At 43.3% G+C, this 14,241-nt stretch overlaps 1 protein-coding gene across 7 annotated transcripts in view; it reads right to left on the reverse strand.

Annotated features, from left to right (window-relative positions):
- Window positions 1–14,241, reverse strand: part of Ntrk3 (neurotrophic receptor tyrosine kinase 3) — a 381,715-nt gene that overhangs the window by 68,681 nt on the left and 298,793 nt on the right. For all 7 annotated transcript variants that reach the window (XM_087551652.1, NM_019248.2, NM_001270655.1 and 4 more), the window contains 1 exon segment: window positions 5,534–5,664. In XM_087551652.1, coding sequence (XP_087407778.1) covers window positions 5,534–5,664 — 131 coding nt within the window.

Raw genomic sequence — 14,241 nt, forward strand, 5'->3', positions numbered from 1 at the left:
CACAGTCAAAGAGAACTAGAAGCAAATTCCTTATCTCCCTCTTTTTTCTTCAAAATGTAGAGGACATTTCCCATCTGGTCTTGTCCTCCATGTGAGTCAGCTCCTGTGAGAACTTCAGCCCTAGATATGGGGTTCAGCTGGGCTGTGCACCAAGACAGGGTGAGTCAGAAACAAAGTGTTCTTAGCAGCCCAACCCCTTCCCAGGCATTTAACATCTTCATTTTAGCCAACTGTCGCCTCCCACTTGTCTTTTCTTTAGTGGGGGTAAGATACTTCAAGGGATGTTCTCATTGGGATTTCATTAGTATCTTACAACTCATTTTATCATGCACACAGGAATATGTACACTCCTGGGTGTGCAAACATATACCCACATGCACTCACATTACAAGTGACCTATTATAATTGCAAACATTATTTTTTTATTTTAGTCCCTCGGCACCTGCTGCCATTTCTCCTTAGTGCTATTCACAGATTTACACAGGAGAAAGATAGGTTATCACTGCATGAACAGATGCCCCTCTCTTGTATGTCACTGGCTTCCTATTATCTTCACCATGAAATCCCAATTTCTTAACAGTCATAGACACAAAATGTCAGCTCTGCCCATCTCCCTCTGCTTCTTCTCCCTAACTCCATGAACTCTCCCATTTGTTATGCTTCTGTCTTACTGGCCTTTCTGTAACCTTGGACCTTTTCATTTGATGAAGATCAAATGGCCATAAAGACCTTCAACAGAGCTGTAGCGATATAACTAGGCGGCTGAGCTGCTACTGACCATCAATTCTGATGAGCACATTGACTGGTGTCAGGGGACCCCAAACCCTCGGTGCTTGTCACCTACAGAGATACTTCTGAGAGTTAAACCTGATCATGTCATCACTTGATGTAATGAAACATTATAAAAAAACCACAATCAAATATGAATAGGAATCAGGCAGGTTCCTTAGACCACAGGATAAATACTTTATGAAGACATTCTAAACGTCAATGACTAAAAACTAACTAGCAGTAGAAGAAAAATCATTTGAAAAAAATGAGGAAACAGTAAAAGTCAGAGATTAAAGGAGGCTCGTTTCCAAGTATGAAAGGAAAAGCATCAGAGAGCCATGGGGAATCAGAGTCCAGCTCTACCAATCATTTACCATGTGGCCTGTGGCTAGTTAATAATACCAAGACTGTTGCATATCGGTGTGTTTTTCTCTGAGAAAGACCGCCTCTTCTACTCCCAGCTCTCCTCAGTAACCTATGATTCCTTGAGTTTACTACTGAAACGATGTTGACTAATGCTGACTGTGCTTTCTGGGCTTCACTAGGAGCACTGGACAATGTCAATGGCATTTTGCTGTTACAGTGGGAGTTAACATCTACTGGACAAAGAACAAAAACGACTGCTAAACACTGTGTAAGGAAATCAACTACTTACCAGCAGCAAATCATCCTACTCTGCTAAAAGTGCTCAAGTTGAGAGATACTGCATTAAGCTTTGTAAATGATAAATATGAAGATATAAACCACCCCCAAACCCTGAGATTCTGTCCTCAGATTGTTGCATAAATGCTTTCAGTTCTTACTCCAATTTAAATCTCTATAACTGGAAGCCATGAGCATTCCACACAGATCAAAACAACCCTCCAATCCCAGAGAAATCCAATGCTGAGACTCAGACGTATTAAAAAAAATATCATGCAAAATCCAAGTTGTGAAAACTGTCAAAACAAGAATATGAATTCCTGCAGACCAGGCCCAGATTTATTTTGAAATAAGAACATGCTCCAAAAAAAAAGAAGAAGAAATAATTGCTTCTTACAAAAACAATGCATAAGCCAGCAAGATGGCTCAAAGGGAAAAGGCGCTTGTCATCAAGCCTGAAGAGATGAGTTGAATCCCCTGAACTCCTGTGGTAGATAACCAACTCCTAAAAGTTGTATTCTGACCTCCATATACAGGTATTATGCATACACACATGCATACGTACACACAAGTAAAATGTATGATCGATATAAACTTATGTCAGTCATGGTAACCCATGCTTATAATCATGACACTAAGAAGGCAGAGATAGGAGGATCACCAGGAGTCTGAGATCAGGCTGGGCTACATAGAAAATTCCAGTTCAGCCAGGGCTACATAGTAGAATCCCATCTCAAAAGGGAAAAAAAGAAAAAGAAAAACCAACATAGACAGTAAAAAAAAGATAAAACAGAAAGCTAAAATATAAAAATTAGAAACCAATTTGGAAATAAATCATAAGATCACACAGATCCACAGATAGAAAAATTCAAACAGGTTAAAGTACAGGGATGTCTCATGTACTGAAAGAGCCTTCAGGATCACTCTGTACAGAACACAGAATGACAGAGAAAGGGCAAATAAAAGGAGGCAGATTATATACGCATAGTAAGAGTTTTCAACCTTCCAAGCAAGCGGTTTGTTTGAGTGCCAATGCTGAGTAAGTGGACTATTTGTTAAATGACTGTATAAAGTGATGTCACCAATTTGAAACTATGAGATGATCACATATAATCCCTGACATCTGATGGTTGGAAAAAAACCACATTTAGTAGAAATCTAACTTTGACTTTAGGCTTTTGACCTTTCCCTAGGCTACTGAATGTGATTCAATTCTCTCTTAAGATAGAAGGTGAGAGCAGTAAGTCAAATGGTCATAACCAAGGAGACAGCCACTGCTCTTTAGCATGGTGCACAGCTGGGATGTGATAAAAAAGCTATCTATCTATCTATCTATCTATCTATCTATCTATCTATCTATCTATCCTATCTATCTGTATACTCTATGTATCTATCTATCTATCTATCTGTATACTCTATGCATCTATCTATCTATCTACTATCTATCTACTCTATCTGTAAACTCTATGTATCTATGTATGTATGTATCTATCTATCTATCTGAATACTCTATGTATCTATCTATCTATCTATCTATCTATCTATATATATATATATGTATAATATATCTATGCATTTACTGTATTTTTTCCAAGCAGAATCTCACTATGTATCCCAGGCTAGGATCAAACTCATGATCTTCCTGACTCAATCTCTTGAGTACTAGAATGATAGCTCTATTCTACCAACAACTGGTTCTGTCTTAATATATTTGTCATTTATAATAGCTATTGGGATGTTATTTCACTGCATGCCTAGAAGCATCTGGAGTCTAAAGTCTTGCTTATACACAAATTATGATCTGTCTTGTCCTTTCTTCCATTTGTTTGGCAGGTGCTTGTCCTTGTTCCTCAGTAGACTACTAGCACCTAAAAACAAAAAACAAAAAACAAACAAACAAAAAATAGGCTGTGCCTGATACACCTTTGTTCCTATCATATCAACTGCTGGGCAATAGGTTGAAAACTCACATCCAATTTTGAGGAAACCTATTCTTGGGCTATGCTTGCCATTGTCCTCCAGAAATACAGGACTAACTTGCATCAACATGAGAACAGAGTGAAGAGAAAAGTTTGCAAAAGGATAAGAATCCAGAAAGGACAGAGAGCAAGGAACTCCCATCCCTGGGTGGTCTTGGAGAAGATGGAATTCTGCAGGCTGGGCTAGGCAGACCCATTGCTTGACAAATGGTGTCAAATTCCAGAGCACTCATCTCGTGAGTTTCCCAAGCCCATGGGGAGAAGACTCTTTGGAAAGGGTACAATCAGAAACACATTTTTTTTCTGCAACACACATTCTGGCAAGTGCCTCTCTGTGTCAGACTCTTCACAGACCTAACTGAGACCTGTGTTTCTCAAGCTCCCGCTGAAAATTCCCAAACTGGTTCCCTTGCCACTTTCCAGACAGACACTCGGATAGCCAATAGATGAGTGTCATCTTTTTCATTAAACATAACAGAGCAGTGCATACACTAAGGTTAAGGATAAAATTAGAAACCTTTCCACAAGCCTTGTCCAAAACACTCAAGTTCATTCCAAGAATGACAAGAACAATAATCATTAGCCTTTTGTGGAGCAATGGTCCAGGTACTGATATTCAAAACAGAGATTGGCCATCTACTCCTGTTTTTGTAAATATCTATCTTGGAAAACAGCTGCTCATGGCTGGTTCATGTGATGTTGGTGCTTCTTTCCTACTTCATGGGCAGTGTTGAGAGATGTAGCAGCAAATAGTCTTCAACACTTAAGCAGTTAGATTTAGTCTCTGGTCCTTTGGAGGGAAAAGTGGTAACCTTTATATATAGCTAATAAAAGCTCAGTGGGTCATATATGATGTGCCTAAATTTATCATATATGATGTTGCTAACATTAGGAATAAATACAGAAATTAAAAACCACTACTCTTCTTTATTGAGCATTTACCTAGTCATCAGCAGTTTTTGAGAAGATATTATCACTCTTGTAGTCCAGAGTGGAACCCTTAAGCTCAGCTTAAGTTCTGCTCAAGGTTATGTAGATGATCAGTGGAGGACTTAAGAGTTGTATCCAAGCTCTCTCACTCTGATGCCCATCTTAAGTGGCACACTAAACTACAGCATCTGTATCTGTCCAGATGGTTCACCCTCTTGGGCAGAGACAACCTACAGATAGATACCCCTGAGTATGGATACAGAGACACAAAAGTCAAAGATTCATAAACTGATGATGGGATTTCCATCAAGCCATTCAATGTTAAAGGTGAGATCATCCTGAGGTCCCAATAAGTGTCCTCCTCAGTGGCAATGCCTTCCATCTCCACTTCCAAAGTTGTTTGACTTCTGAGAATATCATGCAAACTCCAGAGAGGCCTCAGAATATTTTGGAGCAGGAAAGGAGGCCATGCCATTCTCCTGACTCTATAGTTTGGTTCCAGATCTAAGCAAGTCCATCTGACATGTGTTCTAAATATACCAAGTCTTGTTGAGCACTGATTGCACAGAGAAGACTTTCTGCTGGAGCAGGGTAGAGGGGGGCAGCCAATGGGAACCAAGCTTCTTCCATACTTACCCAGAGGCAAACCTGCCTGGAGCCTCACTGGTTTACAGTCCTGGGATTAAAGGCCCTCCTGCAACTCCAGTAACCCTCTACATGTACTCTTGGGATCTGAGCTCAGATGACATAGCCGAAATTTTAGAATTTATCCCAACCTCACTTACCAAGTTCCAGGTGCTAATTGTGCAACCACCCTAACCCTATCTCCCTCTGTTCCCTGTGACGTCTAGGACCACTGAAATGCCCTCACTGACTCATAAGACAGGCCCCTTTATCCAGATCTGCTCCTGAGATGTGGCCAAATGCCTGTTTAGGCAGACAGCACCCCCACAAGTTATTGAAGAAAATGATCTGAAGCTCCCATTTTGCCAGAGCTTTTTTGTCACTGGACAGAATTTGTCACCAGACATATCCCCATTACATACTGTAGTTAGTGACTTCTAAAACCAAAGTCATGTTCAGACTATTGGAAGCTGCACTGACTCTTGACCAAGGCTCTTTGATTAGTTTAACACCACCCTCTCAATGCCCTTCACCTTACTGGACCACCAACAACCCTGTCCTGGTTGCCCATGTGCCCCTGGATTTACCTTCACTGCCACAAGCATCTTGTCTTTGGTGGGGCTTAGATTGTAGCACTCAGCCAGGAAGACCTTTCCAAAGGCTCCCTCACCCAGTTCTCTCTTCAACACGATGTCTCTCCTCTTGATGTGTTGAACATCTGTAGGAGTATTACAAAGGGGACAGAAGGTCAGATTCTAGCACCTTCAGGTCAGCAGAAATCTAAGGTACTTCTTGGTCCACAACGAGAAGAGGCAAAGGTTAATATCCCAGCTTGGGCATAGAGATTGTCATGGCTTTTTGAACTAAATCTAACCCGAAATGAGATCTCAGCTCTGTGCACTCTACACCTCAGATGAAGGCCAGGGCTAATGGTAGTTTATAATCAGGACAGAGCATGAATCAGTGATGTCACTGAATAGGGGCATGGCCTGTGGTGCAGCACATGAATCGAAGCATCCTGGCAAGATGCAGATTCTGATTCTGTGGGCCTGAAAATCAACATCCACAGCAAGTCCCTACGTGGTGCCAATGAGCTGCTGGTACCTCTTTAAACACCAACTTTGCCAGGGTGGAGTTGAGAATCAGATTTGAATGCTGGCTCCATGAGAATCCTGCCCACTTTTTTCCCAGGGAAAGTTATATTTAATCCCAGAGTCTCAATTTCCTCATTTATTAAATGGGGTTAACAGCAATGCCATCCTCACTGAAGCCCTGTAATGAAATGAAATAATCCAGAAAAATGGGTTCTCTTAATCTAAGAGATACTTAGAGACATGTGCTCAATAAACACACATACACATATTCATATTCACACACATACAAATACATACACATACATACAGACACAAATACAAGCACATGCACTTACAAACACACATATACACTCACAACCACATATACCCACAGGTACATGCACATATGCACAGATACACATGCATAAACATATGCATACACATGCCACACACAAGCATACAACTATGCACACACACATAGATATATGTACACATACTCATATATACATATGCACATACCACATATATTCTAACATATACACATATGTACACAAACTCATACATACACATGCACACACATATACATGCATACATATATACACATGTACACAAAGACACCCAATATACACATATGCACACACATACATACACACATACACAAACATGTACTCACACATACACACTTACAGATACACACACATATACATACCTACATACATACATACACATACACCATGTACACATCCTTACACACACATACATATGTACACACACAAAATAGTACAATAATACCCTGTTCAGGATAGAAAACACTCATAGGCAGCTAAAATTATGTCAGAAAAATCTCTAGCTGGCCAGCACTGCTCCTTTGAGGGAAAGCAAACCAATCAGATCACAGATGACAAGTTCAAAGACAGCCTCAGACCTGGGGTCTGTGCAAATGGAAGAGCTGCCAGTGCCTCTGCTAATTTAGCAACCTAATTAAATCGTGTCTGCCAGGAGAGAGCAGAGCTGTGACCTCAGCCCTCCCACCTCTTTGGAAAGAATGCTACCAGGGAACTATACAATCAGGGGGCTGGTGAAGAAAGGAGTGAGGTGGGGGTTACTCACCGACCTTCACATGAATTGTTCAACAGGCAAAGGCCCATTAAATACCTCTATCGACATTATGAAGCATGTCGCCCAGCCAGCAAAGAAGGTCCTCTCAAATGAGCTTGTCCAACAGTGAAAGCTGAACGTGGAAGAACCGTGGCAGACTGTTCCCACAGAGAAGAGCCATGTGACAAGGACAGAGGGGCATGGCTTGAAAGCTGAGCCTAGTGGCTTGGTAGACTTGAGTACTATTTTTTCCTATCAGAGTTCAATATTTCACAGGGTCTAGGATTACCGGCCCCCATTTCCTTCTTCTTTGCAGGCAGCCTTCATAACTCGTGCATAAAAATGGTTTCCTCAGCTGGAGAGATGGCTCAGCCCTTCCTTGTTCAGCAACCCTGTCTGTCTCTTGTAGCCTCTTAAGAATGGTGTATTTTTGGCCTTCAGGGGTAAGGCTAAAGAGTATTACTAGTAGAAAATGGGACGTCTTGGCCTCTATTGGGAAGTCATCTTCTCGCCACTGCCTAGTCAATCCTAGGTGGCTAGTGATGACACATGGGGTCCTGCAAGGTGAGTGACCTAGCACGACCAGGGAGTGAAGATGTGGCCTGGTAAGACAGCTCTCCAGCCTGGAACCAGACTTCAGATTCCTCATCTGTAAAATGTGCATATCCCACAGCTGAATGTACAAATCTATAAACATTTGAACTGTGGAACTCTGTTTTCTGGGAACCACGTGACCTTGTGTTCTTGAAATCACAGTGACAGTGACTTACAACATCAGCCTATTGGGCTAAGGAGATGGCCCAGTAAGGCACTTGTTATGCAAGTGGCAGGACCTGAGTGGGTCCCCAGGAAAAGTCAGTCATAGTAGCTGTTTATATAATCTTATAGTTCCTATGACGAGTCTGGATGCAGAAAGAGAACATATGGAAACCTGAGAGCCAGTTATTCTGGCCTATACAGTAGCAAAACAAGACACCTGCTCTCAAACAAAGTAGAAGGCAAGGACCAGCACAAAGGAGGTCCCCTGACCTCTATATATACTCTGTGGCATGAACATACACATTCATATCATGTGTACATACATACACATACATACATACATACACACACACACACACACACACAGAGAGAGAGAGAGAGAGAGAGAGAGAGAGAGAGAGAGAGAGAGAGAGAGAGAGAGCGCTTGGACTTATCACTGTGTCCTTGTAGAAGAGGTGAGTAGGGCCATTATCAGAGTCTCACCAGAGATTTCAGTCCATCTCTCCTCCACACTCCCATCCTAGCCACACATCATCCTTCCAGCTGCACCTGCTCTTGGAAGGTACTAACATGTATAGCATGCAGTAGGCTCAGATAGAACTCCAAGCACACAGCTTCTGACCCATGCTGAGGTAGGAATTTTTGGTGATGCAGCTGGATTTGAGTCACTTATATTCCTGTAACTCTAATATTCATTTGTTTGCCAAACTAGCCTTGGTATGTTATTGATACTCTATCTTGGGTGCACATATGTTTGTTGGTCCATCTCTCCCCAGGAAAGTAATACAATAAACTTACTCCAAATTATAAATATAGTAAAATACCATTTTCCTTGTGACTGGTATTATTTTAAAAGAAGGTGAAATATAAGCCAAGCCAAGTCTCCCCCAGGTGCTGAGATCAGCATGAAATCCAGAATTGGAAGATATGCCAGAGAAGCCAGTCACATGAGAAAAAGCTGACTCTGCTTCAGATCCCACCCTCTTTCTGATTGGCCAATGAGAAGTACACTCAAAATCACCCAGAGAGTTTGTTAAAAACAGATTGCTGGGCTCCTACCCCAGAGATTACCACCCAGAGAGTCCATCTTCAGGCTTGAGAACAAGCATCTCTAAGTTCCCAGATGATGTTGACTTTGCTGATCCAGGAGACACACTTTGAGGACCTCTGGAACAGGATGTTTCATGAAATGAGGAGTTAGCTAGCTGATACCACAGCTGCCTCTACAGGCTGGACTTAAGAAGTACCAAACCTACCAACAGGTAACTCACACCTCATACCCAGAAAACCAGGAGAAGGTCACGGGTCTTGGATTTACTTCTAAGCCCCTCTTGCCCTTGCAATCTATATGGCTTAAGCTGAGTCAACTGTTTGAAGAGACTGAAGTGGCCATCTATGCCCTAGAGATCAAGCCTCCCTGGCTTTCTCGTGTTTTAGAAACCTCTGCACAAAGCAATGTTTCAAATTCTCACTGGTCCCTAAGCCCAGCTCTGAGCTACCTCTCCTTAGCACTTCCCAGTCTCAGAAACACTCAGTGCAAAATGAGACTTGAGGAGCTTCAAAATAAACTGGACTCCTGGGTCATGTCTGAAAGTCCTTTCCCTTCTCCCTCCCTAGGCAGCAAGAGTCCAGGGCTTTGAGTCTGAAGCTCCAAAGTGGCAGTTTTAGACAGGAATGGCTTTCTATCCATCTCTGGATTAAGAGCCTGGCATCTTCTGCTCACTTCCTGCTGCTGTGTGTGAGCATGGCATCTGCTGGCTTTGAGCTATGCAGAGTCTAGGTGAGCACATTGTGAGAAATCACTCTCCTCTTCCCAGGAACATGGAAAAGGCAGGCTAGAGGCAAAGTGGTTTGCCTAAGCATGTAAATGAATCATTTTTAGGGACATGGAAATACCCAGTGGCTCAAAATAAAGTCTCCTCTTGTCTTCTCAGTATAAGATGTTTAGGATCAATACATGTGTTTCTGCCTGGTCAAGCGGTAAGAGTTACGAATAGGAGGAGTCAGAAATAAAATCAGACTTCATCCCACCCAAAGTCTTCCTACAGTAAACAATGAAATCCCAACTGTGGTGACAAGAATCCCCACAAGGTGATTGAAGAACTTTGGCAGAGAAACACTGAATAGAATGTGGGACATAAATCCCTTCCATGTGGACATGTCCAGGTACCAAGAAGGCCTGACTCTAAAATGCAATCTCAGCTGCTTCTTTTCCTGAACTCTCCAACAGAGAAGTAAGGCAAGGGGAATGTGCATGTGGCCAGTCCTATGAAATGTGTAGCCCTCATTCCCATAAGGGCCTGAGTCACTGGGCTCCTTTCACAGATAAAATGAAGGCTTGTGATACTCTTCAAAATCCAGAGACAACTGTGGCCAAGAAAAGCCTTTCCTCATAGGGGTTTCCAAGCCTGTGTTCTTTCCTCTTCATCAAGCAGCTCCTGCTTTCTTGCTCCTTTTTCTATAGTCACCAAAATGGTTCTGTACAAACATTAACTATCCCTTATTCTCCTGAATGGCTCATCCTGGGTTTCTTTTACAGCATTGTCCCAATGGAAAGGGCAGTGGCAGTGGCAGTGGCAGGGGCAGGGGCAGGGGCAGGGGCAGGGGCAGGGGCAGGGGCAGGGGCAGGGGCAGGAGCAGGAGCAGGAGCAGGAGCAGGAGCAGGAGCAGGAGCAGGAGCAGGAGCAGGAGCAGGAGCAGGAGCCTCCCCACAAGACAGCTTTCAGAACCAACCAAGCTCTGAGAAATGGATACATTGGGAAGAATGTGGAATTGAGGGACCCTGAAGGACTGGCTTGTAGTGAACTGTTTCATTTTTAATATACATATGTCTGCTTGAGCCCCTTTTCTGCTTATTTTTAGTTCCGATCATGCAGTTCAGGGCCCTTACTGGTGAAGCCATGCAACCAACCCATAAGCCAAAGGTGCTGACTTCTCCTAAGAGAAGAGAGTATTGATCAATCCTTACTGTATGGCTGGCTGGGCAGGTGGCATGTGAGCTGGAAAGCTCAGGACTTGGGGTGCTGGGAGGAGGGGAGGAGAAAAGAAATAAATGTGGGTGGAGAACTGGGGAAGTGTCCTAAGTCCATCAAGGAAAGGGCTGCTGAGAGAGTAGGGGTGGTATTTAATGGAAAGGGATTTCAGGAAATGAAAATGGTTACTAGAACCTTCTGCCAAGGTTCAGCTCAAATTCTTCTTCACCAGAGAGCCTGTGATGGGATTCCACCGGAAGAAGCCACCTGTAGGTCCTCTGGTTCCCACAGGACGAATGATTAATCCAACACAAATGGACCCTGCCTCAGTTACTGCTTCCAGAATCCTTCCTCTGCAGTACAGACCGAAGCCACAGTTCCACACTGTGTGACTCACTACAGCAGGGTCTTCCAGATCTACAGCAAGCTTGGCCTCAAGCACTCAGTTCCCTTAAGGCTAGTGGGTTGGCTGGGTTTGTTGATTGTCTATATCTGTTTTCCTGAGCTCCCTCATCAGAGGCTGGAAGTTGACAATATTGAGAGAGACATTTCTGAAACTCCTACTGTGACCCACCCAGCTACTGACTCTGCATGATCAGATGTGACTGGACCCACAGAGATCGACATCAATGTCCTTTCCTGTTCACAAACAAAGGGGAGCCAGAAACTGCTAACCTTGTAACCCAGGACTGAAGAATGATCAAGATCCACTAAAATTATCATATTACTCAAAGAGACATGATTTTAGATGAAAAAAAAAAAAACAGATAAACAGGTCTGTACTGGAATCCTGGCCCTGACACTTTTAGTTGTGTTGTCTTTCCAAGCTTTGAGTTCCTGATCTGTAGATTGGCCCATGGATAGTAACTCGGCAGAACAATTAAGAAAGGTAACTTATGGGCATTCCACACTTGTACATTTGTACTCCCCAGTGCTGGGGAGGCTGAGGCAGATGGACCTGGGGCTTACTAGCCAGCCAGCCTAGCCTAACAGGGAGTTCTAAGCCAATGAGAAATTATCTCTAAAGATGGGTGGCACCTGAAGAATGACACCTCCATGTATATGCACATACATAGGCACATCTAAAGATGATGGAGTAAGTAGAAAATATATGAACTATAATTGACATTTGACGAGTCCTGTGGTTCTGCCTCCTTCTGCAAGATCTGCATTCTGGAAGCTTAGCCTAGGTGCAAACAAAGCAGTGGCTTGGGAAGGAATTGAAGGAAGGATGATAGTTGTCTCTGAAAAGAAAATGGCCTGAGGTTGCTCAGGGGTGGACAGGCATTGACTCAGGGTCCCTGCCAGTCTGCCTCAGTCTGCCACCACAACATTTAGCCTCCTCTCTAGCAGAGTCAAAAATAGTTTGTGGGAGGAGGTTGGTCAGACAATGGAAAAAAGACATCGAAAAGCAGAGACAGCCACCTCCTCAAGATGGGTATTTATCAGTGGAGAAATACCAGATCCCCAGGACCAGTGGATCTAAATTATGGTGATTCTGACTACTTCATGTAGAGCTGCAGACTCAGTCTCCCGAAATGAGCTTTCTCCTCAATTCACGTGCAGAGAACCTTAGGTGAAGCTCACTATTGTTCTCAGAAATGTATTCACAATCTACCTCTAATAAGAGGCTCACAAACAACCTCCAGCCCCACTGCAGCTACAAGGGTTGGTCCATTTTAATACGCAATTGCTAGCGGGCTCCTGGTGTCATTGCCAAGGAATCTTGGATATTTCTCTCATGGGCCCTAATTTACTCTGTGCTTGCCTCTTTTAACTTTGAGATACTCTTTATTCCCTTATTAATAAAAATAACTTCCATTGATTGAGGACCGTCCACGGCAGACTAAGTAAGCACTTGCATGTACCTTCACATTCATCTTTCTAATGATCTCTAGAAAGTGAAAGACAGCCTGTTGCTCTTCTGGTACTCCAGAAGAGGGAGCTGAGGTTTGCCCAAGACCCCTTAGCTATCAGAGGTGGTCTGTCAAATTGCAAAGTCTGGTACAGTACTGCCCCCTTTCCGCAAAGAATAAATTGCAAGAGCCCTAGATGAACTGTGGAACTGGCTTTTTCCTGTACAAACACAGCTATGGTAAAGTCTAATCCATATACTAGACACAGCAAAAGATTGACATCCACTAATGACATAATAATTAGAATAACATGCAGTGGTAAGAGTAAGCCAGTGTGGTCTATTAAAAGAGGCAAGACAAATATTCATACTTTTAGACTGCCACTGAAACCATAGATAACAAACCCATGGAGAAAGGGTAGAATGTGTGAGCAGACAGATGCCATTCTTTAGCCTTGGCAAGTCCTCTCACCTTTACAGGGAAGCCCTGTGCTCTGAATGGCATCACTGCGTAGAAAAGAGTAATGTCCATAAGGCACAGAGACCCTGTCTCTGCCAGCTCTGCTCCCACCACTTGACCACATGTCTCAAGAGGACTGCACTGGAAGTCCCAAATTCAGGGTTCCACGAAGGAGAAGATGTTCTAGGGAATCTTACTCTGAAAGTGGAAAACATCCACCATGCACTGGCCTTATAAAAGTTGTTATTTGAACAGTTCTTGGTGCTATGACCCCATGACTGCCCATGAGGAGGTGACTGGGTTAGTGGCAGACCATAGCATAAAGTCTGACATTAGTCACAGATGGGCCACAGCACAGAGCTGCTGTGTCTTTGGGTTAGTTACAAAGCACAGCATTAAGTCTGCCATTAGCCAGGGTGTGCTACAGCACAGGGCTGCTATGCACTTGAAGGACTTGGAAGGTTCTTGACAGGAGAGAGGGGACAAGGGAAGAGGGAGGGGAAGGGAGTATCTCTGAGAAGTGTGTGTTTTCTTAGCACTAACCAGACCCTAGGGTCTCGGGCTGCCAAAAAGGCTCAGAAGAAAACATTAATTCAATACCACACATTTAATTACACATGAAACGGAATGTCCTTAAGCAGAAAAGAATAACATTCTCAGAGCTCCAACTGTGCGTTTTTGAAGTGACAGAAGAAAGAGGGCCAGCACTAAATCATGGAGGAGCAACATCCTGCCAGGAAGGCAAGACATTTGTCTTTACCATGGAAGGTACTTCTGCTGCCCCCACCCTTCTTCTAGCCCTCTGGTTGTGTCTCTCCTGGGACCTGTAGATGTTCTGTGTGGTCTTATATATGTATGAGCATCTCTCTGGCTTTATGCTATGGCCTACAACTAATCCAGCCACCTCCTCATGGACAGTCATGGGGTCATAGCATGAAGAACTGTTCAAATAACAGCTGTTAAAAGGCAGTCCCTGGATGGTTTCCACTCTCAGAGTAAGATCACCTGGAGCAATGGCAAGGACCTTTGCAGAACACACTTCTAAAGCTCTAAACTAAGAGAACTCTGTGGTCTCTTT

Source organism: Rattus norvegicus, chromosome 1, assembly GCF_021556685.1.
Source record: "Rattus norvegicus strain SHRSP/BbbUtx chromosome 1, alternate assembly SHRSP_T2T, whole genome shotgun sequence".
Lineage (NCBI taxonomy): Eukaryota > Metazoa > Chordata > Mammalia > Rodentia > Muridae > Rattus > Rattus norvegicus.